This window comes from Elephas maximus, chromosome 20, assembly GCF_024166365.1.
Source record: "Elephas maximus indicus isolate mEleMax1 chromosome 20, mEleMax1 primary haplotype, whole genome shotgun sequence".
Lineage (NCBI taxonomy): Eukaryota > Metazoa > Chordata > Mammalia > Proboscidea > Elephantidae > Elephas > Elephas maximus.
The window spans coordinates 6,725,620-6,750,820 of NC_064838.1; the positions used below are offsets into that span (position 1 = coordinate 6,725,620).

General features: G+C 45.7%; 1 protein-coding gene across 2 annotated transcripts in view; it reads right to left on the bottom strand.

Moving 5' to 3' along the window:
* Positions 1-10,795: 10,795 nt before the first annotated feature.
* Positions 10,796-25,201, bottom strand: part of DPP6 (dipeptidyl peptidase like 6) — a 1,223,128-nt gene continuing 1,208,722 nt past the window's right edge. For both annotated transcript variants that reach the window (XM_049862671.1, XM_049862670.1), the window contains exons 21-26: positions 20,169-20,223; positions 18,920-19,031; positions 16,965-17,023; positions 15,867-15,939; positions 15,703-15,776; positions 10,796-12,740 (exon numbers count right to left, since the gene is read on the bottom strand). In XM_049862671.1, the coding sequence (XP_049718628.1) occupies positions 12,594-12,740; positions 15,703-15,776; positions 15,867-15,939; positions 16,965-17,023; positions 18,920-19,031; positions 20,169-20,223 (520 nt within the window). In that variant the 3' untranslated portion in view covers positions 10,796-12,593. The remainder of the gene's footprint in view (positions 12,741-15,702; positions 15,777-15,866; positions 15,940-16,964; positions 17,024-18,919; positions 19,032-20,168; positions 20,224-25,201) is intronic.

Consider the following 25,201-nt stretch of genomic DNA (forward strand, 5'->3'; position numbering starts at 1 on the left):
CTCAATGAGATTCTCCTGTAGTCTGCAGGCACCATAGTTACTCTCTTTCAGGGCAGAAGCACCTCCTAGAATGAGATTCTTAGGGTAGTTCTATTCACAAGGTCCCACACCCTTTGGCATGAATGGCCTTTTGTTTCCAGGTGGTAACACTTAGTGCCACCAGGATGGTATTAGACATGCACATACACACAGCTCTTTCATGCAATTTCAGGGCTCACAGACCCCCTGGAGCCCATCCATGAATTGCCGTAATGGTCCAAGCTTCAAATTAAAAACCTTTGCCTTGAGGGGCGGTGAATAAGAGTCACTTAGACCAGCTGTAAGAAATTAGACCACGCATAAAAGAAATCAAGCTATAGGCAGGCAAATATTTTAATTAAAATGGATATTATGACACAGGACTCCGCAGGCTGCAGCTGTTCCTCAGGGGTTACCTCTCATTCCTACTTTGTTAACCCCATCCTGTCCATGGGTCAGACCTGAAGACTGAAGTCTCTCTAACAAAATAGCTTCCTGGGCATGCAGGGCTGTGGGGACCTGGGAGACCTCACGCTCGTGAATATTAGAGGATTCCTCTAATTAAGGCCTTGCACCCTGCCAGGGCTGGGTTATCCAATAGACAAGGTAAGCAAAGTGCTTACTTTGCTTACCAGGTCATCTGTAGTGAACAATTTCACATTTTTTCACCACGTCAAAGATTCTGCTTCTAGGTATGGCTGGCATCTCTCTCTCTCCCAACCTCACAGCACCTTCCTACAGAATCAAAGCCTCTTTTTAAATTTACAGTCCCTGACAGGGGCAGATGACCCAGTAAGCAAGGTAAGCATGGGTTTATTTGTGCTTACTTATTAATCTGTAGTGACAATTTCACATGGGTTTCACCACATCATAGACGCTTGTATTAAAGAGTGTAGTAGAATGGGAATAAGCCCTTGGGAGCTAAGATAACTGGATTTAAATGTGGTGAAAACCATGCAAAATTGTTCACTACAGATCAGTAGGTAAACACAAGTAAACCTGTGCTTGCCTTGCTTACTGGGTCATTCGCCCCTGTACCGTACAAATGTATAGTCTCAGTCAGGGGCTCTATGGACCTATATGTGTTCTAAAGACACTTGCACTTTAACACAAGCCCATTTCCACTGTTAGAAAAGTAGCTCACCCTTGGAAAAAGGAACTGAGTTCATTCCTAACCCTGACAATGATGAAATTTTTGTTTAGCACTCAATGTTAACAAAGGGCTCTACCTTACTTTATTTAATATGTACACACACAAAATATGTACAGCACCCTTATAATACAGGTGGTTGCTCTATTTTCAAGGATGAGAAAACTGAAGCTCAGAGTAGTGGAGAGGCTCAATGTCACATGGCTGGTGAGCAGAATCTGACCTCAGGGTGCTCAACCACGGAGCTATTGCCCTTTCTACCTTACATCTTCCCAACCAAGCAGGTCATGGCAATACTAGTAGCTCATACAAGTTTATTGAACAAGGATGGAAGGCCCCAAAGCTGTTAGCATAAAACAAAAAGAACCAGGTACAGCCCTGCCAACACTGTGACTTTGGAGCCCTGGTGGTGCAGTGGTTAAGAAATATGGCTGCTAACCAAAAGGTTGGCAGCTTGAATCCATCAGCTGTTCCTTGGAAACCCTATGGAGCATTTCTGCTTTGCCCTATAGGGTCACTGTGAGTCGAAATCGACTTGATGGAAATTTGTTTTGTGTTTTTTTTTTTTTAATACGATTTCAGGAGTCAGGGCTCCAGAATCATGAAAGAATAAATGTCTTCGTTTTAAGTCCCCAGTTTGTGGTACGTTGTTGCAGCACCACAGGAAACTAATACAAGGAGGAAGTGGAAAAAGCACAGGAGAAGGAGAGGAGAGAAGAGAAGGAGACAGGGACAGGAGAAGCACTGGCTTTACAAGCCTGGTGGATGCAAAGCTCATCCTGGTGCCTCCTTTCTTTCTTTGCTGGAGTCCTTCACCACTCCCCAGGAACCTTCTGCTCCCCTTCTCGGCTCCTACACAACACACCCAGCTGTTCTGGCCTGTCCTCATGCCACAGGATTGGTTTCTGTTATCCAAGGTGATAGCAGTCTCATCGGCATACTTACTTGGCTGAGTTAGCTCTCCAGGTATTTTCTGGATCCTACCTGGTGCTGCCCCCATGTATCTGTCAGTTTCTTATACTGTGGGGGCTGTGTGTTGCTGTGATGTTGGAAGCCATGCCATTGGTATTTGGATACCAACAGGGTCACCCATGGCAGACAGGTTTCAGCTGAGCTTCCAGACTAAGACAGACTAGGTAGAAGGACCGGCAGTCTACTTCTGAAAAGAATTAGCCGTGAAAACCTTATGAATAGCAGCGGAATAGTGCTGGAACATGAGCCCCCCCAAGGTTGGAAGGCACTCAAGATATGACTGGGGAAGAACTGCCTCCTCAAAGTAGAGTTGAACTTAATGGCATAGATGAAGTCAAGCTTTCGGGACATTCATTTGCTGATGTGACACGACTCAAAATGAGAAGAAATATCTGCAAACAAACATCCATTGGTGATCAGAGTGTGGGATGTACCAAGTATGAGTCTAGGAAAATTGGAAATCATCCAAAATGAAATGGAATGCATGAACATTGATATCCTAAGCATTAAAAAAAAAAAAAAAAGCATTAGTGAGCTGAAATGGACTGGTATTGGCCATTTTGAATGGAACAATCATATGGTCAACTATGCTGGGAATGACAACTTGAAGAGAAATGGTGTTGCATTCATCATCAAAAAGAACATTTAAAGATCTATCCTGAAGTACAACGCTGTCAGTAATGGGATAATATCCATATGCCTACAAGGAAGACCAGTTAATACAACTATTATTTAAATTTATGCACAACCACTAAGGCCACAAATGAAGAAACTGAAGGTTTTTAACAACTTCTGCAGTCTGAAATTGATCGAACATGCAATCAGGATGCATTGATAATTACTCATGATTGGAATGAGAAAGCTGGAAACGAAGAATCAGTAGTTGGAAAATATGGCCTTGGTGATAGATTTCTGAAATTATATGATAGAATTTTGCAAGACCAATGACTTCTTCATTGCAGATACCTTTTTTCACCAACATAAACGGTAGCTATACACGTGGCCCTTGTGAGAGGAATCAAATCGACTGCATCTGTGGAAAGAGATGATGGAAAAGCTCTATATCATCAGTCAGAACAAGGCCAGGGGCCGACTGCAGACAGACCATCAACTGTTCATATTCAAGCTGAAACTGAAGAAAATTAGAACAATCCATGAGAGCCAAAGTATGACCTTGAGTATATCCCACCTGAATTTAGAGAACATCTCAAGAATAGGCTTGATGCTTTGAACACTGATGACATCAAGGACATCATTCATGAAGAAAACAAGAGGTCATTAAAAAGAAAGAAAAGACCAGAATGGATGGCAGAAGAAACTCTGAAACTTGCTCTTGAACGTCAAGTAGCTAAAGTGAAAGGAAGAAATGATGAAGTAAAAGAACTGAACAGAAGATTTCAAAGGGTGGCTTGAGAAGACAAAGTATGATGTGCAAAGAGCTGGAGATGGAAAACCAACCAAAAGGGAAGAACACGCTCAGCGTTCTCAAGCTGAAAGAACTGAAGAAAAAATTCAAGCCTCAAGTTGCAATAGTGAAGAATTTCATGGGGAAAATATTGAATGATGCAGGACGCATCAAAAAAAAGATTGAAAGACTACACGGAGTCTTTACACTAAAAAGAATTGGTTGACGTTCAACCATTTCAAGAGGTAGCATATGCTTAGGAACTGATGGTACTGAAGGAAGAAATCCAAGCTGTGCTGAAAGCATTGGTGAAAAACAAGGCTCCAGGAATTGACAGAATATCAATTGAGATGTTTCAACAAATGGATGCAGCACGGGAAGTGCTCACCCATCTATGCCAGGAGATTTGGAAGACAGCTACCTGGCCAACTGACTGGAAGAGATCCATATTTATGCCTATTCCCAAGAAAGGTGATCCAACCAAATGTGGAAATTATCTAACAATATCATTAATATCACATGCGAGTAAAATTATGCTGAAGATCATTCAAAAGCGGCTGCAGCAGTATATTGGCAGGGAACTGCCAGGAATTCAGGACAGATTCAGAAGAGGACGTGGAACCAGGGATATCATTGCTGGTGTCAGATAGATTCTGGCTGAAAGCAGAGAATACCACAAAGATGTTTACCTGTGTTTTATTGACTATGCAAAAGCATTCAACTGTGTGGATCATAACAAATTATGGACAAAGCTGTGAAGAATGGGAATTCCAGAACACTTAATTGTGCTTTTGAGAATCCTGTACATAGATCAAGAGGCAGTTTTTTGAACAGAACAATGGGATACTATGTGGTTTAAAGTCATGGAAGGTGTGCATCAGGGTTGTATCCTTTTCAATCTGCATGCTGAGCAAATAATCCAAGAAACTGCACTGTAAGAAGAAGAACAGGGCATCTGAATTGGAGGAAGACTCATTAACAACTTGCATTATGCAGATGACACAACCTTGCTTGCTGAAAGTGAAGAGGCCTTGAAGCACTTACTGACGAAGATCAAAGACCACAGCCTTCAGTATGGATTATACCTCAACATAAAGAAAACAAATATCCTCATAACTGTAACCAATAAGCAACATCATGATAAATGGAGAAAATATTGAAATTGTCAAGGATTTTATTTTACTTGGATTCACAGTCAACACCCATGGAAGCAGCAGTCAAGAAATCAAGAGACTCACTGTGTTGGGCAGATCTGCTGCAAAAGGCCTCTTTAAAGTGTTGAAAAGCAAAGATGTCACCTTGAGGACTAAAGTGCTCCTGACTCAAGCCATGGTATTTTCAATTGCATCATATGCATGCGAAAGCTGGACATGAGTAAGGAAGACTGAAGAAATATTAACGCCTTTCAATTGTGTTGTTTGCAAAGAATATTAAATATACCGTGGACTGCCAAAAGAATGAACAAATCTGTCTTGGAAGAAGTACAACAAGAATGCTCCTTAGAGAGAGTGGAGGGATTTTTTTTTTTTTTTTAGGGGGAGAGTAATTGGGAGTGTGTAGCAAGGTGTATATAGGTTTTTGTGTGAGAGACTGACTTGATTTGTAAACTTTCACTTAAAGCACAATAAAAATTATTTAAAAAAAAAAAAAGGAATGCTCCTTAGAAGCAAGGATGGTGAGACTACTTCTTACATACTTTGGAGGCGTTATCAGGAGGGATCAGTCCCTGGAGAAGGACATCATCCTTGGTAAAGTAGACGTTCAGCGAAAAAGAGGGAGACCCTCAACAAGGTGGATTGACACAATGGCTGCAACAATGAGCTTAAGCATAACAATCATTGTGAGCATGGTGCAGGACTGGGCAGTGTTTTGTTCTGTAGTACATAGGATTGCTATGAGTCGGAACTGACTCAAGGGCACCTAACAACAACAACAACAAACTGGTGCTGAGAAGCCCTGATGGCACAGTGGTTAAGCGCTCGGCTGCCAACCGAAAGGTCAACGGTTGGGACCCACCAGCTGCTCCATAGGAGAAAGATGTGACAGTCTACTTTTGGAAAGATTACAGCCTTGGAAACCCTATGGGGCAGTTCTACTCTGTCTGATAGGGTCATTATAAGTGGAAATCCATTGGGCCAAAATGGGTTTGGCTTACCTGGTGCTGAGGACAGGGTAAATACCAACGTGGAGACAAAGATGAATCAACATTCCTGCCCTTGAGGGGCTCACACACTAGGGGCTATTACACTAATAGTGGGTGCCACTCCCTCACATTTCATGTCAAGTTTACTTGTAGAGTGAGAGTTACGTCTTTATTACCAAACTCGGAGGCTGTGGGGGAGATGAGGTCAGGAGGCAAGGGAGTGCACACAGCTGCAGGGACGACCTGCCCCACACAGCTTTTCCCAGCATCCTCCTCTGTTACATGGGTCCTGGCCTCCTGCAGAGCACCACCACTGGTCCCTGCTGTGTTCCTGCCTAGAGTATCTCCTCCTTTCCCTCTGCTTCTCCATGTTCTACTCTTTCTTCAGGGTCCAGCTTTTCTGGGAAGATTGGTCTTGCCCTTATAGCAAATAAGATTTCCTCCCTCTTCCAAATTCCTCTGGCACTTTATTATCACTTACTACTCTTCGAGCTCCAATAAATGCAGGACAGAGTGTACTATTTCTTCTTTCGTTCACTCAGCACACGTTGAGCACCTACTCTAAGGAAAGTATTATTTGTGAAAATTCAGTCGTTGGGAGGAAAGATGGGTAGGTAATTGTGTAAGGTGGAAAGGAATGTCTTCAAGTGTTCATTGCAGAGGGCCAAGTATACTGTAGGATTTAGATGAGGCTGTGGAAAAATTACTCATCATTCGTTCATTCCTCATGCATTTTTCAATTATCTACCGTGATAATTAGCTTGCTGTTTTGAAAGCAATTGTTTGGATTTTCAATGAACCAAAATAAAAGCTCTGTGGATGTGATACTCCTGGAGGTCCAAAGTAAAACTGCGGGGGGAAACAGAAGCAAGGGGAGGCCTTGCAGATTCAGCCTGGGCTCCAAGTGAGGTGCCTCTGTGTGAAGTTTAAGGGAACACAGGGTTTGTGATCACACTTGACTGAGCCCCTCAACATTAAGCAGCATCTATACAGCCATATCTGGGGCATTCCAGGCAGTGGTTTTCAACCAGGGGCAATTTTGCTCCCCAGGGACATTTGCAATGTCTAGAGAAGTTTTTTCACTGTCACATGTGGGGAGGAGGTGCCACAGGCATCTGGTGGGTGGATGCCAAGGATGCTCCTAAACTTCCTACAATGCACAGGACAGTCCCCACCACAGGGAATGATCCAGTCCAAATGTCATAGTGCTGAGGTTGAAAAGCCTTGCTCTAAACAAAGGGGAAGTATAGTAAAGGTGTACGTGCCTGCGTGTGTGTGCATGCATGCATGCGTGTGTGTGTGTGTGTGAGAAGCAGGCAAGTGTGGATCTGTGGAGGAGAAGGGAGTGTTTCTGCCTGGGAGGAGGGTGTGTATAAGAAAATAATGGGAGGTAAGCCTGGAGAGATGAACTGGGGTCCCGTTATTGGGGGCATTAAAATTCTGTTTCAGGAATTTGAGCACTGGTCCACAGGAAGTGGGAAGACTCTGAGACTACTTGATCAGGAAGAGTAATCGGATGGTTACTTTTTCCATTCTGTAGAGAATGAATGGCATCTGGATGTAAAGGAGGCATGAGGGTAGGTGGCACTGTAGCCCTTATTTTTTAATAAGAGCTACAGTGGATTCTGAAATGCACCCACATTTGTGGTTCCCTGGGTAATGCAAATGGTTAAGTGCTTGGCTATTAACAGAAAGGCTGGAGATTCAAACATACTCAGAGGAATCTTGGAAGACAGGCCTGGAGATCTGGTTTCGAAAGGTCACAGCTTTGAAAACCCTTATGGAGCCCAGTTCTACCTGGGGGCACCACGAGTTGGAATCAACTCAACGGCAAGTAGTTTCTTTTTTAAATTTAAAGGCTATGACTGGTTCAGGTCCTTCTGTGCCTTTATGTTGTTGTCAGCTCCAACTTATGGCAACCCCATGCACAATGGAACAAAACACTGTCCGGTTTTGTGCCATCTCCATGATTGGCTGCCAATAGGACTGTTGTAATCCATAGGGTTTTCACTGGCTGATTTTTGGAAGTAGAATACTGGGCCTTTCTTCTTAGTCTAGAAACTACTAAAATCTGTTCAGTCAGCATCATAGCAACTGACAGACAGGTGGTGGCTGCGCATGGGTACATTGGCCAGGGATTGAACCCTGGTGTCCCATGGGGAAGGTGAGAATTACACCACTGAATCATGACTGCCCCTCTTCATCATACTCCCTGTATTTGTTTGTGGTCATTTCAGATCCTGGTCTGGGAAACAACAACAAAAAGATAAAACTTGTACCATTTCATTTAATGCTGGTAATCTGATTCAGTAAGAGATTTTCCAGAAGAGGCCTGAAATGAACAGGAATTAGAAGTATCCATAGATTTGTTGTTTGAGCAGAATCAAGATCTTGACCCACCATTTCCACCAAGCTTGGATACTTGTTGGCCAGAGGCTGTGCTTTGGGATACAAACAATGGGGAGGCTGAGAGCCCCAGAAGAAGTATTCTGGAACTTCTGACTCGACTCTTTTGAGAAAGGCAGCTTGTTACTGCTGGAATTCTGGAGACTAATTCTTGTGAGCTTATCATTAAAGAGAGCACAACACGGAAAAGGGGGAAAGGGATGGAGGGACGTGGCTGCCTTCCTGTGTGACCCTGGTACATTGCTTCCTCCTCTTCGCTGGGCTTTAGATTCCTATCTGTGAGGTGTGGGGCCCTGGTGGTGCAGTGGTTAAGTAATTCAGCTGCTAACCAAAGGTCGGCAGTTCGGATCCACCAGCTACTCCTTAGAAACCCTATGTGGTAGTTCTATTCTGTCCTCTAGCTTTGCTGTGGGTCAGGCAACGGGTTATCTGTGAGGTGTGGCTGTTTCAGAGTTTGTGATTTTTGCAAAGTAACCTAGGCCCTCTTGGACCAGCCTCCCAAAGGGCTGCCCATACAGACTTTCTGGGGATTCCCCGCTGGGTAAGTCAGTCTTCTCCTCCCTCCCCCACCCCTTTCCTTATCCCCCAGGGTCCTCACCTCCCCCTAGCAACTCTTCTCTCTCACTACTTTCTCTCTGGAACACCAGGCTTCCTGCTCTTTCCTGCTGAGGTTACCCTAAGAACTCACACCCATGGGTTAATGGAGGAAGGTCTGAGAGTCCCTCTGCAAATGCCCTTCTAGCCTCTCTTGATACATTGGGGCTTTTAATACTGGCTTCACAATAATCCATCCCTTAGCCAAGACAATTGTTTCGGGGACTATTAGGTCAGGCAAGAGTCAAAGGAGCTTGTTTTCAGGCTGGTGGAGACAGATACCCCTTCCCACCCTCCACATACATAGTTGGGTGGATCTGGTGTCCCACGTCCTAAGTAATCCATGCAGGGGGCTGGGGGTGAGAGGGGGGTATCCCATGCCCAAGGCTGTGATCCTTGCATTGGGTTCTGAGGAACTTAGAGGCGCTTCAGGAGGTCTATAGATATATGGCTGAATTTTTATTGTTAAAACTTTCCATTTAAAATGGAAATAAAAATTAACACTCCAACGTGTCATACGTACCTAAATCAAATGCACAGGAAAGGCCTGGGGTTTCCAGCCCTGGATAAGGTCAGGCAGATACATCTGCAGGGGTCTTGTAGACACTGTGTACCCCAGAGTCGGTCTAGACTCATGTCGCCTTCAGCTTGGGACAGACTGATGGTACCCTGGAGCTAGAACTGGGGTGGTCTCCGGGGAGTCAGGCAAAAAAATGTCTGTTCTAAGGTCAGTCTTACCATGCCATTCTGTACCCCGTGTTTTCAAAGGTAGGAAAACTAACTTTTTTGTGTGTAAACCATCCACCCTTATCCACAAGCCCAGCTCCCCGCCCAGAAGTGGACTTAGGGACGTGAAAAGTAGGGCAGGAAGCATTTGGCTCCTTCTTTATCGAATCTGAGGGGGCAGGGGGTGGTGGTGAGGATGGCTAATGGTGACATTGTTTGGGGGAAAAGAGCACAGTTAGGCTCATGATAGCCTCTGCTGCTTTTGGCTTTTTCTTTCTTTCTGCTTCTTAATTCTTGATCAAGAAGGAGGCCAAGCATCAGGCCAATTCAGCCCAGGTGACTATCACCAGTTCCTTTGAGGTGGCAGCAGCTCAGTGGCTTGGAAGAGTTTGTTTACTCCGTCCCTCTGCTCTTAGGCTTGCCTGTGTTTAAACCAGGCTTAGTGAATTAGTGAGAAAATGAATAAACCTCCAACAGATGTAGACTGAATCACAGTTATCTAGCGTGCAATCCCAAGGCCTCAACTGAGAACCAATTTCACTCTTATTGTTAGGAAATCTCTCTTTGTGTCTCGACCCTAAAACTTTCAAGATTCAACTCAAATTCATTCTTTCTGATTTACTTAGAGCCCTGATGGTGCGGTGGTTAAGTGTTTGGCTACTAACCAAAAGGTCGTCAATTCAAATCCACAAGATGCTCCTTGGAAACCAATATGGGGCAGTTCTACTCTGTCCTATAGGATACCTATGAGTCGGAATCGACTCGTTGGCAACAGGTTTGGTTTATAGAAATCCTGGTGGCTAAGTGGTTATGTGCTACGGCTGCTAACCAAAAGGTAAGCAGTTTGAACCCACCAGGCACTCCTTGGAAACTCTATGGGGCAGTTCCACTCTGTCCTGTAGGGTCGCTATCAGTAAGAATTGACTTGATGGCAATGGGTTTTTTTTTTTTTTTTTTTTTTTGGCTTTATTCCTCTTAACTGCAATACTGCTGTGACCACTGATTCATCTTTTATTTGATGTCCACCGGGACTTTCGAAAGAAGTCCGTGGGTGGCTCAAATGGTTGAGTACTTGGCTGCTAACCGAAAGGCTGGCAGTTCAAGTCCACCCAGAGGCATCTCAGAAGGAAGTCCTCGTGACCTACTTCTGAAAAATCAGCCATTGAAAACCCTATGGAGCACAGTTCCACTATGACACACATGGGGTCGCCTTGAGTCAGAATCAAGTCAACAGCAACAGGTTTGGTTTTTGATTTTAGGGCTCTCGAGGTAATGTAACAGTCCTGGATGGGGCCCAGTGAGTACCTTACACACTTCATGAAGGCTTGCACACTTTCCAGGGAGAGATGGTGGAGGATAAGCAAGAAGAGAGCAATCCGAGTGGTAAAATAATGCTTTATTCCATGGATGAACAAACGCTACCATGCCGTATCCTCACTTCCCTCCTACCAGACCTTGTGGCCAGAGCTGGCTGCCTTCCCCTTTCAGACCACTTTGGCTTTGCAGTCAGTCAAGCCCATTGAAACAGCAAAAGCTGAATGTGTAGCATTCAGATCAGTCCAGTTTGTAAGCATGTTGGTCCTTTTCACAAATGACGGTATATCATCTTAAAAAATCCTGTGATGGGAATCTTCCAACTGACCTAACATTCAAAGCTCATGTGGATGAAACCAAAACCCAAAACATCGAAAAGCAACACGGACATATCTTCTCTGCCAACGAGATGTCAAGGACACCCATAGCAGGGCCAGGAGCTGGAGACATTAGTCCTGACATTCAGGTTGCCAACAAGCTCAAAAGGAAATGACGGGAATGGATATATTTCAAACTATCACTTCTAAAGAGTTCGGATCAGCCAAGGAGTGTTAGCATGCATGCTAAACACAAGATTAGTACTGGTGGGTGTGGGCAGGGGACAACTGCACAATGACGGACACACATTCCTTTCTTATATACAACAAAATGAAATATACACTGTGGGTACTGGCTGTGTATTTGGTCAAAGGATAGCTCACAAGGCTAACATAGGACATCAGCCTTACTGCTCGCAGCAGGGAGAGGGCAATGGAGCAATCCCGGGGAGAGAGACTGCAGCTGGCTCATCTCCACATGTTTCTGGAGACCCCTGTGACCCCGGCACACACATGGACCTGGGGTGGAATCAGAGCTTTGTCTTTTTTGTTTCTTAACCAAATGGCATCTGAAAAGACTTGACAACTTGCTGAGGAGGACAAAGATGGTTTTAATGTAGATGGACAATGGTGAGTCTACAGCCATGTCTCAATGCAGCTCTATGGGAGAGCAGTGCTCTTTATTTATTTTTTAGTGAATAGTATTGAACGTTTTTTCCCCTCAGCTTTTTGAATGTCTCCACGAAGTCTGAAGACAACCCTTAGAGGAAAGCAGTTACTTCCAATCTGTTTCTTTATCCAAAAAGCAGAAAGGCTACACATTGACTGAAGAAAACAAAGTGAAAGCAAAACACAGCAAAACAACCGCATGACAGGAGACAATGGAGGGTCAGGTAAAACCATAGAAAAATATGAATTAACTCCAAAAGGTTAACCATTAGCATAGCTACAGTAATGCTTTGTACAGCAGGAAGTCTGTCTTCTTCGTGCAGCCCCTTAGCAGTGTGGAATCTTTTTTTACAGAAAGGAGCAAGCTGATGCATGAACACGTACTGTTAAAGTAACTGTGCTGTACTTGTGGTTTCCATGGCGCGGTTACATGGGACAGGATGTGGTGCCGCTAAGGGGAATGTGGTACGCTAAAGTAGACGGTGGGTCTTAATGCTACTACTGCTTGTTAGCTCGAATTTAAGGGCCAGTTTCTTCCAGGCCTCAAAGCAGGCCTTCGCTACCATTGATTCTCATGCTTTGTTCCTTGTGGAAGGGGCCATCTGATCCAGCAGTTGCTCTGGGGCCTAGAGGAGGCGATGCCACTGAGGCCAAGTTGTTCCCACCTTGAACTGGGCATGCGTTGACGATGTACCTCCACCCGGTAAGGAGCTCATTTCTGGAGAAAAACTGCCTTGGTCTCTGAGACACACATGCTATGGAACATAACACTCTGGCCGCCGCCCCAGACCTCTGAGGGAAGAGAGAGGGACAGGGGAAATTTCTCAGTTGCATATTGTTATAGAAAGAGCCTCGCTTGTGCTTAAGGCTGACACAGGGTTAGTCCTCTTCCTCATCCTCTTTCGTCGTGACTGTGGGGAGTCTGTCTTGAATCCTGAAGCACTCCACAAAGAAGTTGATGATGGAGCGATATAGGTGCTGTTTGAGGATGGCGCTATGGAAGTAATGGCTTTCGTCAGGGTAGATCTGAAAGGAAGGCACGAGAAGTTACTCACTCATGGTCTAACCTCCCCATGGGGCTGGGAGAATATTTCCTCCAGGACGTACATAAAATATGGGGCCTAATAAAACCCCAGAAACCCTGGTGGCATAGTGGTTTTAGAGCTACGGCTGCTAACCAAAAGGTCAGCAGTTCAAATCCACCAGGCACTCCTTGGAAACTCTATGGGGCAGTTCTACTCTGTCCTATAGGGTCACTATGAGTTGGAATGGACTCAACGGCAATGGGTCTGGGCTTTTTTTTTTTTTTTTTTTTGGTAATAAAACCCAGGGCCACACAGCTCTGACTTTCAGCTGACGAAAAGAATTTTCTCAAACAGTTAGGTCTCGATGTAAGGGCCTCCTCCTCCTTGACACTCTGCCAGGCATCGCAGGTAGAAGGGGCCTCAGGTAGAAATCAGCCTAGTTATGAAGTCGGCCAGTCTCCTGAACACCACTAACCCCCAGAGCACTAGCAGCAGCACTTGCAACAGGTGCTCAGGGAAAATTGGCTGGATAAATTAGAAACTCTTCACGGGACAAACTCATTACAGTCTGGGCTTGGGCTTGTCTGAATTTGCAACACGGATATACGCTCAGGGTCTATGGAGGCAGCAGACTAAGTCTTGGGGGCATCAGGACTCCCAAAAGAAATGGAAAGAATTTCATGCTTTCTCTACAACTTTCCTGAATGGATGAAACCTTCCACTTCTGTGCTGCGTCCTATAGTCCTGCTTCTCTGGGGCCAGACCAATCCTGGCTTGGCTACTCGCTTACCATGTGACCTTTGACGAGGTAACTTTCCCGGCCTCAGTATCCACTTGTATCAAGTGGGGATGATAATAATAGGACTTAGCTCGTGAAGTTTTATGAGAATTACATGAAACAGTACCTTTAAAGTGATTAGAACAAGGCCTGGCACAGGAAGTGCTAAAAAAGATGGCAGGTAATTATTATATTTGGAGTCCCTGCGTGGTACAAACAGTTAAGCTCCTGGATACTAACTGAAAGGTTAGTTGTTTGAATCTACTCAGAGGTATCATGAAGAAAGGCCCCGGGGTCTACTTCTGAAAAATCAGCCATTGAGAACCTTAGGGAGCACAGTTCCCCTCTGACACACTTGGGGTCACCACGAGTCAGAATCAAATCAACGGCAACTGGTAAATATTATATTACCCATGTAATGACACCTCCTATCCCACAGGGGAAACCCTGGTGGCACAGTGGTTAAGAGCTCAGCTGCTAACCAAAAGGCCATCCGTTCAAATCCACCAGGCACTCCTTGGAAACCCTGTGGGGCAGCTCTACCCTGTGGAGTTAGAATTGACTCGACGGCAAGGGGTTTGGTTTTTTTGGTTTATACCAAAGGGGTGCTGTGGCGTTTCACACAAAGGTATGTGGCCCAGCAGGGATTCAAATCCAAGTCTGTCCACACTTTCCATGGTACCAGATGGCCGCCTGCATTTTGAATCCTGTCTTCTTCTTATCTAAGAGGATGGCGTTTGCCTTTATTTCAAAGTATTTATTAAGGATGTAATTAAACTACCATATGCACATTAAAACATCAAATAGTACAAAAGGGTATAGGGTAAGAAGTATACCTCCCTCCTTTCCCAGTCCCCAGTTCCCCTGCCCTTACCGAGAGTTATTCATTGAGTGTTTGCGCTGGGTATTCTTTGTGCCTGCAAGCATGACAGAGCGTGGGCCTTTTACGCACATGGATGGAGGATGATGAGCACACTGTTGAATCCCTGCTGCTCTACCCTAGCCTTATAGCTCGGAGAGTGACCCACTTTAGCACAGATAGAGCCACCTCTTTAGCTGCAATGGCCGCATTGTGTGTGTCAGTAAAATGTATTAACAGTGCCATGGCAACTGTTACATTTACAACGATCTGAAAATTTAGTATTAACTAAGACCTTCCTTCCCCATTCGCCAACACTTGGGCTAAACTCCCTTCCTTCAGGAAGCTCTCCCTGACCAGCCCAGCCCACACGTGCTGCAGGGAGGCCAGGAGCTGAGAGACAAAGGCAGGGTCAGTGCTGTGCTGGGGCTCTCTGAGGGACCCAAGGTGCTCGACTGAGGAAATCTCCCATTTATCCCTGGACCTGTTTTACTGAAGGAGCGAGAGGGCAGGAAGTGAATGGAAGAGGTTTCTGGGAGTAGCTGTCTGTGTTGCTGGAGAGTTTGGGCTTGGGGCTGCGGGGACGCTAACGAGGGGATGGCCAGGTGCTGGTGTCTTGGGAAAGGCGGTGTTCTACCCATGGGCACACCTGGCTCTGGAAAATTGGCCAGTGTTCAGTAAGAGTGGAAGGCTAGTGGGACAAGGGGTCCCTGGGTGGTGCACATGGTTAATGAGCTCCGCTGGTAATGGAAGACTGGAGGTTCAAGTCCACCCAGAGGCACCTTGGAAGAAAGGCCTGGTGATCTACTTTCAAAAAATCAGCCACTGAAAGCTCCATGGAGCACAGTTCTACTCTGATACACACGGGTGGCCAGGAGTTGGCGTCCATGCCATAGAAGTGGCTCTGGTTAGTGAGCGAGAGCTCAGGACCTGCTTGAGGTGCTCTGAGCAACACGGGCAAGAGCCGCAGGCTGACACGCCAGGTGCTCAGGCAGCGGTGGCCTCTCTGGGGCTGCCTGGTTGCTGGCTACTTGATGACTGCCCAGAGGGGGAGCACGGTGGGGGAGGGAGAAGTGGTAGTCCTAAAGAGGTTTTATTTATTTTTTATTAAGAGCTGAACCACAGCTCTGTCATTGCTGAGTAGAAGTACGCTTTAGCGTGTGCTATTTCGTCTGATCTGCCTGTGGCCGCCCAGCCCATAACGATAACACAGGTGTGTGCGGAAATGGCACAAACGACAAAGTGCACACCAATAAATCATTCTCTTTCTGTGGAAAGGAATGCTGCTCTCCAAGTGGGAAACTGAGTGGATGCGTACGTACATACCTGTAAGCTGTAATTAGCCTTTCCCTTAATTAGTTGTGTAATGAGTTCTGCTGTGTGCTGGAAATGGATTTTTTCTGTTAAAAAAAAAAAAAGGAGGAAAGTGTTTGTCAGAACCCACAGCGCCAACAAGGGTGATGCTTGTATAGACATGCTTCTGGCCTTACCATCAGCAGTGGCGTGGATGATAAGGAACTGTTGCTCCTCCAGAGCAGACAAGCGGTGGGCCACCTTGGTCATCTGTGCACGCACAGGCAAAGGGAGAGCGTTAGCGGGAGGCACTGCAGGTAGCCAGCTATTTTACTGGGAACTTGACTGAGAAGTTCCCGGAGAACTTGCACCCGGAATGCAACACACAGCAATCTCAGGAGCCTCAGCCTTCCTGCATTTCATTATTTGTAGGGAGAGGTTGGAACTGAAGGGAGGAAAGGAAAAAGCATTTCTCCTAACTTTACTGGTGGCCTTAGGGGGCCATCAGGGGGCAGGATGGGGTAATGACAGCCAGGTGTCCATGCCAAAGATTCAACTCAGAAACCACAGCTCAGCCCTGCCCGAGAGCCCTGGCCTGCCATATGCACACAGGTGAAGAAATACCCTGTCTAATGCTGCGTGGACTTAATTGAATTGTTGTCATTTCCCTGGGTGGTGCAAAAGGTTAACCTTTCTTGGCTGTTAACGGAAAGGTTAGAGGTTCCAGTCTACCCAGAGGCACCTTAGAAGAAAGGCTTGGTGATCTACTGCCAGAAAATCAGCCGCTGAGAACCCTACGGAGCACGTTTTTAAAGCGCACGTGCAGACACTCTGAGTTGGGGTTGGCTCCACAACAACTACACTTTTTCTCAGAGGCGCTTTCTGCTTCCTGATCAACAGCTTATTCTCCCGAAGCAGAACCAGCCTTAGGCACAGGAGTCACCTCCACGGATGCTTCTACAGGCCCAGGAAGGGGTCTCCATCGAAACACGCTTTCAACTCCCTTCCTAGTCCCAAAAGTCCTATAGCGAGAAATAAGACCCAACTGCACACTTGTCTGAGAGAGGCCATGTTAACCCAGTGTCACAGTATGGCATGAGGAAGGATCCCAAAAGTGTGCTTAGAGGGGGCTTTGGTGGTGGAGAGGGCACAGTAGTAGGCCTGGGAAAGGGAGAGTGTTCTAGAGTTGGGTCGGGGGCGAGAGGGGTAGAAGTGAATTCAGAGAAGAGGTCAGAGAGAAGACCGATTTCACCCAGTGGATCGTTTTACCACGGGGCAATTATGCCAAGACATACCTCATACGCTCTGTTGTCAAGTCCATGGAGGCCCAGGTACCTTTCGGAGAAGGCAGAGGCTTGAACAGAAGCAGAGGAAGGAGAGTTACCTCTTGGCCTCAAGGCCCTGTGGGGTGCAAAATTCCCCAGACGCTCCATACGCATTTGGGGAGCGGTGGGAAGGGCTACCTTCACTTGCCACAGCGCACTTCTTTTGACCTTTACATGGGTAAACAGTGCTATAGCTGTGACATTTAAATATGTTAATGCTGGTTGGTGGTTAGAGTTTTATCAGTACAGCAAACCTTAATTAAAGCAAAATCTAATTAATCTCAATCCTAAATAAACAGGCTAACCCCTACTTCATTTCAGAATACAGAATAAAGAATAGATACTAAGAAGACAGATTTCCACCAGGGTTTAATTTTTTTTTTTTTTTTTAATTCTAGGCATATCTGCAGCTCAAGGTGCTCTTCCTCCTGCAGTGACCCGCCAAGCCCTGGCTCCAGGTCCCGGTTCTGAAGAGGGCCTGAGGTCTGCAAGATCGTTACAGCAGAGTGAGTCCTTCACCAGGGCTGTGATTGTCAGGGTGTCAGGGAGCAGGCCAGGGAGGACGTGGTGCGAAACCACTTCCACAGGGTTTCAGGTTAACCCTCAGCTAATCAGAAGTGACAACTCACAGGATTTTTAGTCCTGAGCTTTGTGACAAATTAAGATGCTGGCTGGGAGCATGTATGGGGATCGGAACCAGGCAAATTTGAAATCGTATGATTAAAAAATTATCAAAATCTCACTGAATATGAAAAATGCGAAATAAGCTGTTTGTTTTCCCATGGGACAAGTCATTTCAAATTATTCTGAATTAGGAGAGTTCTCGTAAAATTAAAAGTTGAACTTTGCATTGGGAAGGACACGTTGCAAAGACAGCGTATCTGTTGAGGGCTAGCCAGAGGGCAGCGGTACCCACTAGTCCCCGGAATGCCCAGAATCCCCGGTGGGGCCTGGGGGTGGTAGAGTGTGCAGCTCTGCCGGCAGGGTGGGTGCGGTGGGGGTGTGGTGACTCTGCCAGAAGGGTAAGTGTGGTGGGGGTGTGGCAACAGCAGGCAAAACTCGGTCCCACCCATAGTCACCCCTGCCCACCATCTGGACTGCGAGGGCTCAGCACCCATCCCTCCTGCAGCCCTGTCCTGCTGCCAATTCTCAGAGCCCCCTCCCCTGCCCCGCAAGATTTCTCAGCACCCTTAACAATATGTGTTAGGTCACAAAGCCATTCACATTCAGGGAAAGGTGCTGGCTGACCAGAGGGAGGAGAGTATGGGGAGCCCTGACCCCCGTAACACTGACAACAAGGCCCCTCTGTGTCTTGGCAGGGGTCTGGTTCTCATGCCTCGGCGGTCTGATTACTCTGTGTCCTACAGCAAGTCATCCTGACAAACCATCCTGCCCAGCCCTTGCCAGGAAAAGTCACGCTCTCCAGGAAGATGCTGGCCAGGTGCTGTGGGTGTTGCCAGAGAGGAAGGGCGGCAGAGAGCAGAGGAGAGCTGAGTTCTTTAGAGCTCTGCTGTGTCACCATCAAATAGGCACTATCTCTCAACCACTAACGCTGCCCGCTGGACACCCAGCAACATGTGAATCAAAGCTGGGCCCCAGCCAGACTCCAGGTGGAGAGCAGACTCCTAACTCCCACGACCACCAGCCAGAGGAAGCACTGGCTGGTTTCTATCACTGGGCTTGTCTCTCAGGAATGAGATTTACTTGCACGAATGGGCTGAAAAATTTCACTGAAAAAAAATGACTTGGAAGCTGCTCCTCTCCCTCCCCAGGTGCTTTCCATGAGGTATCACCTGTTTGCATAGGATCCCATGATAGTGGGTGGCTGGAGTTAGGAGAGTGGGGGAGGGAGGTGTCAATGGGGAGACAGGGAGACGTGCTGGGGGGGGGGGTGCTCAGCCCTTGGCTTGGTGGGGGCTACTTACCGTAGAGCTTGAAGTCTGTTATTGGAGAGACAGCAGAGCCACAGGTGAAAATCTGACCTTGATTTTCACCCTTTGCGGGGAGGAGGTAAGTGCTCAGGTACCCACCATAATCCTGAGAGGGAGAGAAGGAGAGACGTAAGTGGGTGTACATGTCAACAACCCAGTCATGAGAACAAACTCAGACACAATGCCATCAGTGGCCTAAGCAACCATTTTCACATAGTTTCTTCTTTTTTAAATTTTAACTTGAGAAGTTTTAAAGGAAGGTAAAAACAGATGAAAAGCAAATACCCTTCCAACTAAATGTTATGTGATGGGAGTCTTCCCTTGTTTTGGGTCTCAGTTTTGTGTGATATGAAGACTGAATGTGACCATGAATGGGATGAGCAACTGCAGACTCTAAGAGAGCTGTAAAAGGGGACAACGTGGGGAGGCTGTCAGATGCCCATCAGCTACAAGAACTGAGGGCTGTGTCCTCAGAGGAGACATCAACCATAGAGTCCACCAAACCTCGAAGTAAGGAGTGCTAAAAGATACTTGTGTTATTGAAAAGGCATCAGGATACTTGCAGGTAGGATGGTGACAACAGATGACCAGCACCGAGCCCTCCCTGAGCCCAGAAGTGGGAGTGTGAGAAGTGGATCAATCTCCACATTTTGGGGATTGGATTCATGCTGATCCTTACCATGCAGGGGCCATGGACCAGGTGGATATTAACTGGCTCTCCAGGGACCTAATGCCCAGCCATGGGCCTCCATTAGCCCCAGGCCTCAGCCTTCTGACATGGGCTGCCCGATGGCTGCTTCTCTGGCTTGATGGTTCAGTGCCTGAATCTCCCTACCCCCTGCCTCCCATTTCAGCAAACCTGCTAAAGGGATGTAGTTGCATAAAAAAAAAGACTTACAGAAATGAAGACTGATGCCTTTTCTTCTCTGCCAGTGGCACCAGACAGAGAGCTATGTAAGAAAAGTAATTAAGACCCTAATAGACCTCTCCAGCTAGTACCTTCCTTCTCTTTCTCTTTCCTTCCTGATAATGTACAAAGGAACATTGATAAATGACTGCATCAAAGAAAAGCTCCTATTGCTGGAATCGCTAAGCAGCGAACCTCTTGCTTTTCAAAAAAGCAATTGCTCACATGCAACCAAACCAGAGACATTCTCGATAACTCAAGATTAGGCCTGAATGATGCAGCAGTTTAAAGTTCTTGAACTGAGGGTGTTTGACACAGAGGATAGCACCGACTCACCTTCCCAAACACAGCGACACGTGTTCTATCAATGTATTGCTCTTTCAACATCTTCCTGCAAGGTCAAAGAAGAGGGACAGGATTTAGTGCTCAAATGGATATCATGATCGTATTTTCCCCTGTGGCCTGGAGCAGAGCTTTCCAACCATTTCAAGTATGAAAACCCCCTTTAAATCAGGAAATACTGGAATTCTCATGTAACTGTGGTAATGCTTTTATTTATTTAGTACATAGGCAATATTTCCACATAAAAATTCAAAGCCCTCTTGCAATAGCTCCAAGCATAAAAAGACTGCAGATCGAGAAACAGAGTCCAGTCTTGGGAAATTTAAGGTCCTGTGTGGGTCCCTGCCCTCCCATGGCTCTTTTCCCTATGTTACCCCCAGGCTTTGCTTCCCCCAGGCTTGGGGAGAGTCATCCAGGGTGAGGAGCTCTGGCTCAGTGCTGCAGGCATTACAGTCCAGCACCTACAGGGCCCCTTGTCCCGTTCCTGGGATGAGGTCCCTGTCTCATGCCATTAGGGTGGCAGAATGAGTCCTTCCATGCACTTCTGGAGCTCTGCCTTGGAAACAACTAGCTAAGTGCCCCAGCCTGACTTTACCTGGGCCCCTGCCTTATTCTCACCAGTGTCTCCCCACCCTCCCCCATTGTGTTCCGTTATTGCCCCTACAAAGTGATTGGAGTCTTTCTTGTTTCTGGACTCAAATTGGGTAGCAGGAGTCCTGGCTCCTCCCGGCAGAGTCCCCTGTTGATTGCTTGCTGCTCTTTGAATCCCTAAATAAGTCCTATTTCCACAGGCTAATCCACGGTCACGGTCTCCTTCCTTCCCACTTCGCTATTACTCCTGCTCCTCCCTGCGCCATGACAGTTATATTCTAGCGCTACTACATACTACTGCTCCATTCTGTTCACTATGTTCTGCTGGCTGGATGGGGCCACTCACACCATTGATAACTACCCTTCTGGGCATCCCGATGAGAGAGTAAACTCCAGGTAACCAGGTACATCAGCGGTTCCTGGTTAAAACGGCGCTTCCGCTGCTAGCAGTGGAAGTAAACAAATACGAGCTGCCAGGTCAGGGGGATGCCCCAGCTTGGAGCAGCAATTTCCTCAAGGCAGAAATTTCCTCGGCTTCTGTGTACAGGCAATCCCCAGGTTACAAACAAGATCTTTCCTAAGTGTGTCTTTCGAGAATTTGTTGGTAAGGCGGAACAGGTGCATATGGTTCTTATTTAGCTTCACGTTAGTGCAAAAAAGGCTTGAAGCCTTTTCAATGATTTAAAAGTGGCATGTGCAGCAAGTGAAGGCGACTGTGATGAAGAATTTGTTGCAAGTAGGGGTTGGGTCAATCATTTCAAAGTGAGGGCAAATTCACGTAACATTAAAGGGCAAGTGCCAGCTGTCCATAGTTTGGACACTCCTAACCCCAGGGACTGCTGGCATGGTAAGTTGTAAGGCCCTGTGCTAGGTCTTGGGAACAAATACTATATAATGTATAGTCCCTGTCTTCAAGAAACATCCCCGGGTGGCGCAAATGGCTTGTGCTTGACTACTAGACTACTAACCTAAAGGTTAGCAGTTTGAACCCACCCAGTAGACTTGACGGCACTGGGTTTAGTGGCTCCATAGAAGAAAGGCCTGGTGATCCGCTTCCATAAAGATTACACCCAAGGAAACCCTACAGAGCAATTCTACTCTGTAATACATGGGGTCACCTTGAGTTGGAATGGACTTGATGGTAATGGGTTTGGGTTTTGGTTTGGTTTTGTCTTCAAGAAGCTTACATTCTAATTGAGTCAAAATGCCTTGTGTTCAATTTCTGTGCAGTTACTAAGGAGCTGTGGAAACTTCAGACACGTCACTTAAATTTATCAGTTCTCTAGAGGAATGGAACAGGCTCCAGAGTTTGGAACATAGGCTTGGTGAGAGTAGGGGGTAAAATGTGGGACTGTAACAAGCAAATTAAGTGTAGGTCTGCATTCTGAGTGTTGCCCTCCCCCCCGACCCTCTCCTAACCTTATTTCCAGAGTGCAGGAAATCGGACATATGCTGTTCTGTCAAGGGACCAGAGGGTTCTCTTTTTGAGAAACTAATCATTCCTGGAGAAAATATACTATGAAACTGAATGGGTCTCCCAGTGAAGAGCTAGATTACCCTGGTCACCCTCAATGAAGCCCATCTGCCAACAGGTGACACTTTACACACAGAATTTGTATCCAGCTTTTATGTGCCTCTCTTATAAATGAAGGGTCAATGGAGTTTCACAAGAAATCTAAGAAATATTCCCATTTGAGAAAGACCACACCAAAACTAAAACAACAAACAAACAGAAAACATAAGAAAACCAGAGGAAATAGAGATAATGCAGCGAATGGAAGAAACCTTTGAGAAAACTTTATAAATTAAAAAAGACAAAAGATATTGGACCAATGAAACAAAAATTGTATGTTCTTTTATCAAGAAGAGGTCTTAAAATTTTTAAGGTATCATACCTAAAAGTAAAAAATTAACAGAAGGTTGAAAAATAATTTTTTAAAAGAAGTATAGAGAACAAACTCAGGAGTACCAAAACCAGCACAATAAAAACTCCAAAAGAAAGAATAGAGAAAAAAGAAGTGAAAAAATTATCAAAAATTTATACTAAAAACTTCCCAGGACTGAAGGACATTATTCTCCAATTGAAAAGGCCCACACCAAAGCACATCACTGAAATTTCAGAATGCCAAGAATAAGGAATCTTTTTTCTGAAAGCAAAAAAGAAACAGGCCCCGTACAAGATCAGCAAATAGAACAACATAGCTTTTCTCACAGCAACGTGCACTGGAGAAGGTTTCAAGGCATTCTAGATAGAAATTATTTTCTACGTGGATTTTGTTTCTAGCCAAACTATAATATCAAATGTGAAGATAAAGATATTTTTAGACATGTTCTAGAAAAATAAAGGAAAAAAGAAAGAAGAAGACACTTTTATTGTTCAGGGTGTGTTGTGTTTTGTGTGCACTCATGTGTGCACAGTACACAACAAAGGAATGTAGTAAAGGGAAGTCCCAAATTGAGCCTAGAGACAACCTACCCAAAATAGAGGATTAAAAGGTGGTGGTGGATTTCAAGAAAAAAGTTGGAATTGATAAAGCATTTGGAAAAAACAATACTTACAGAAATACGGCTGGTATGAGAAAACAATCAGGAAATATTACAAATAGGTACATAGAAAACTCTTCAAGTAAAATGACAAAGCAATAATTCCAGGAAAAGCTAAAAGACATACAGAAAAGTAAGCTATTAAAGGAGGCCACCTGTCTCTTCAGTGAACAATTTTAGACATTTATACGATGTCTCTCTATTGATTTAGCCAAACGTTTTGCTATAACGATATGGGGAGGGTAGAGGGAGAGGAAGGGGGAAGGGCGGCACAGGAGAGTTACCTCTTCCTCTGCTATAACAGGAAGTCAACAGGTGCTGTTTACAATAGAGAAAGCATAAGTAACAATCATGAAATTTAGAAATATGGAGGTGCATGCTTGAAGAAATAGCTAAAAGAGTTGAGAGCAGTTGCCTGTGGGAGATAGACAGGAGTAGGCAAGGGAAATTTTTGTTATTGATTTAAGTCTTTAGAATCTTTGCGTTTTAAAATGTTGGGCAGTTATCACAGGATAGACTGGTGAACCTCAAAGAATGTCACCAGGCTTGAATTTGGGAATGCGCATGTGTATGTGTATGGGCACGCGTACACACACACACACACACCCCTAGGTAACATGCTAAGGAACATAGCAGCGTAACTGGAGACAGTGACTACATTTCTCCAAGCCCCTGGATTTTCTCTTCATGACCAACATCTCTGTCACAATCAGTCAGCCTGGTCCCACGAGGGTTTTGCCCCGACCGCAGGAGGTCCCAGACCACATCTGCTGTGGATCTCTGCCATTGCCTGTGGAGACCATGGATCCTGGAGTGAGCTAGTCGCACTACAAAAGGCATGGGAGCCAGGGTCTTGGGCTCTATTCCAATTTTTTTAAAAAGACTTTGACTTTGACTTCTCCTTTGAGCCCTGCTGCTAAATCAGAGGTCTTTGACAACTCCTTCATCTAAGTACCTGGTGACTCTCACTTTCTGGTCAAAAAAATAAAAATCTGAGTAATGATCCTCATTTGTAAAGTATTCTGGAGTCTTCCAAGGATAGCTGTCTTTTTTTTTTTTTTAATATCAAATATTTTTATTATCCTGTAGCTATATTCTCACTAAGCAACTTAGCAAATCTTACACGATATTTTTTTTTCTAATGAAAACCAGGTCCCCAAGGTAAAAATACCCCAAGGTACGTCACACATACGATGTATTTTTACTATCGGGGATGGTCTGGAGCAATGCAAAGAACTGAACCTGAATCAATCAAGGCACCTTTTTTACTGCGTATGTCAGGGTTTGCAGAGAGCACAGAGTAAGTTCTAAGAAAGACCTGGCTCTGAAATTGTTCACTACAGATTAGTAAGTAAGAACAAATAAGCACGTGCTTACCTTGCTTACTGGGTCATTCACCCCTGTCAGGGATTGTAAATGTGAAAAGAGGCTTTGATTCTGTAGGAAGGTGCTGTGGGGTTGGGAGAGAGACAGATGCCAGCTATACCTAGAAGCAGAATCTTTGATGTGGTGAAAAAATGTACAGGTGATCTGGTAAGCCAGGTAAGCACTGTGCTCACCTTGCCTGTTGGATAATCCACTCCTGCCTCTCAGAATGTGTCCTGTAGTGTTTTCAACAGCTTTAGTGCTGGCCTCCTGTCCCTCTCCTGGACTGCTGGCCAGGCCCTAGCTGATCCCCTGCTGAAGCGGGAGTACACAAGGAGGATGCTCATGTAAGGCCCTCTCGCCTTACAAGGGGCTTCTGCCTGTTGGGGGCACTTTGCTTACACCATCTGCTGAGGGCAAATGCTACCCACTGAGCTCCTGGAGGAAAAGATCAGGAAGGAGCGAGAGCTGCCCACAGGGCTGGGGGCTTGAAGACTTAAAGCAGTGGGCTGCCTCATGATTTTTAA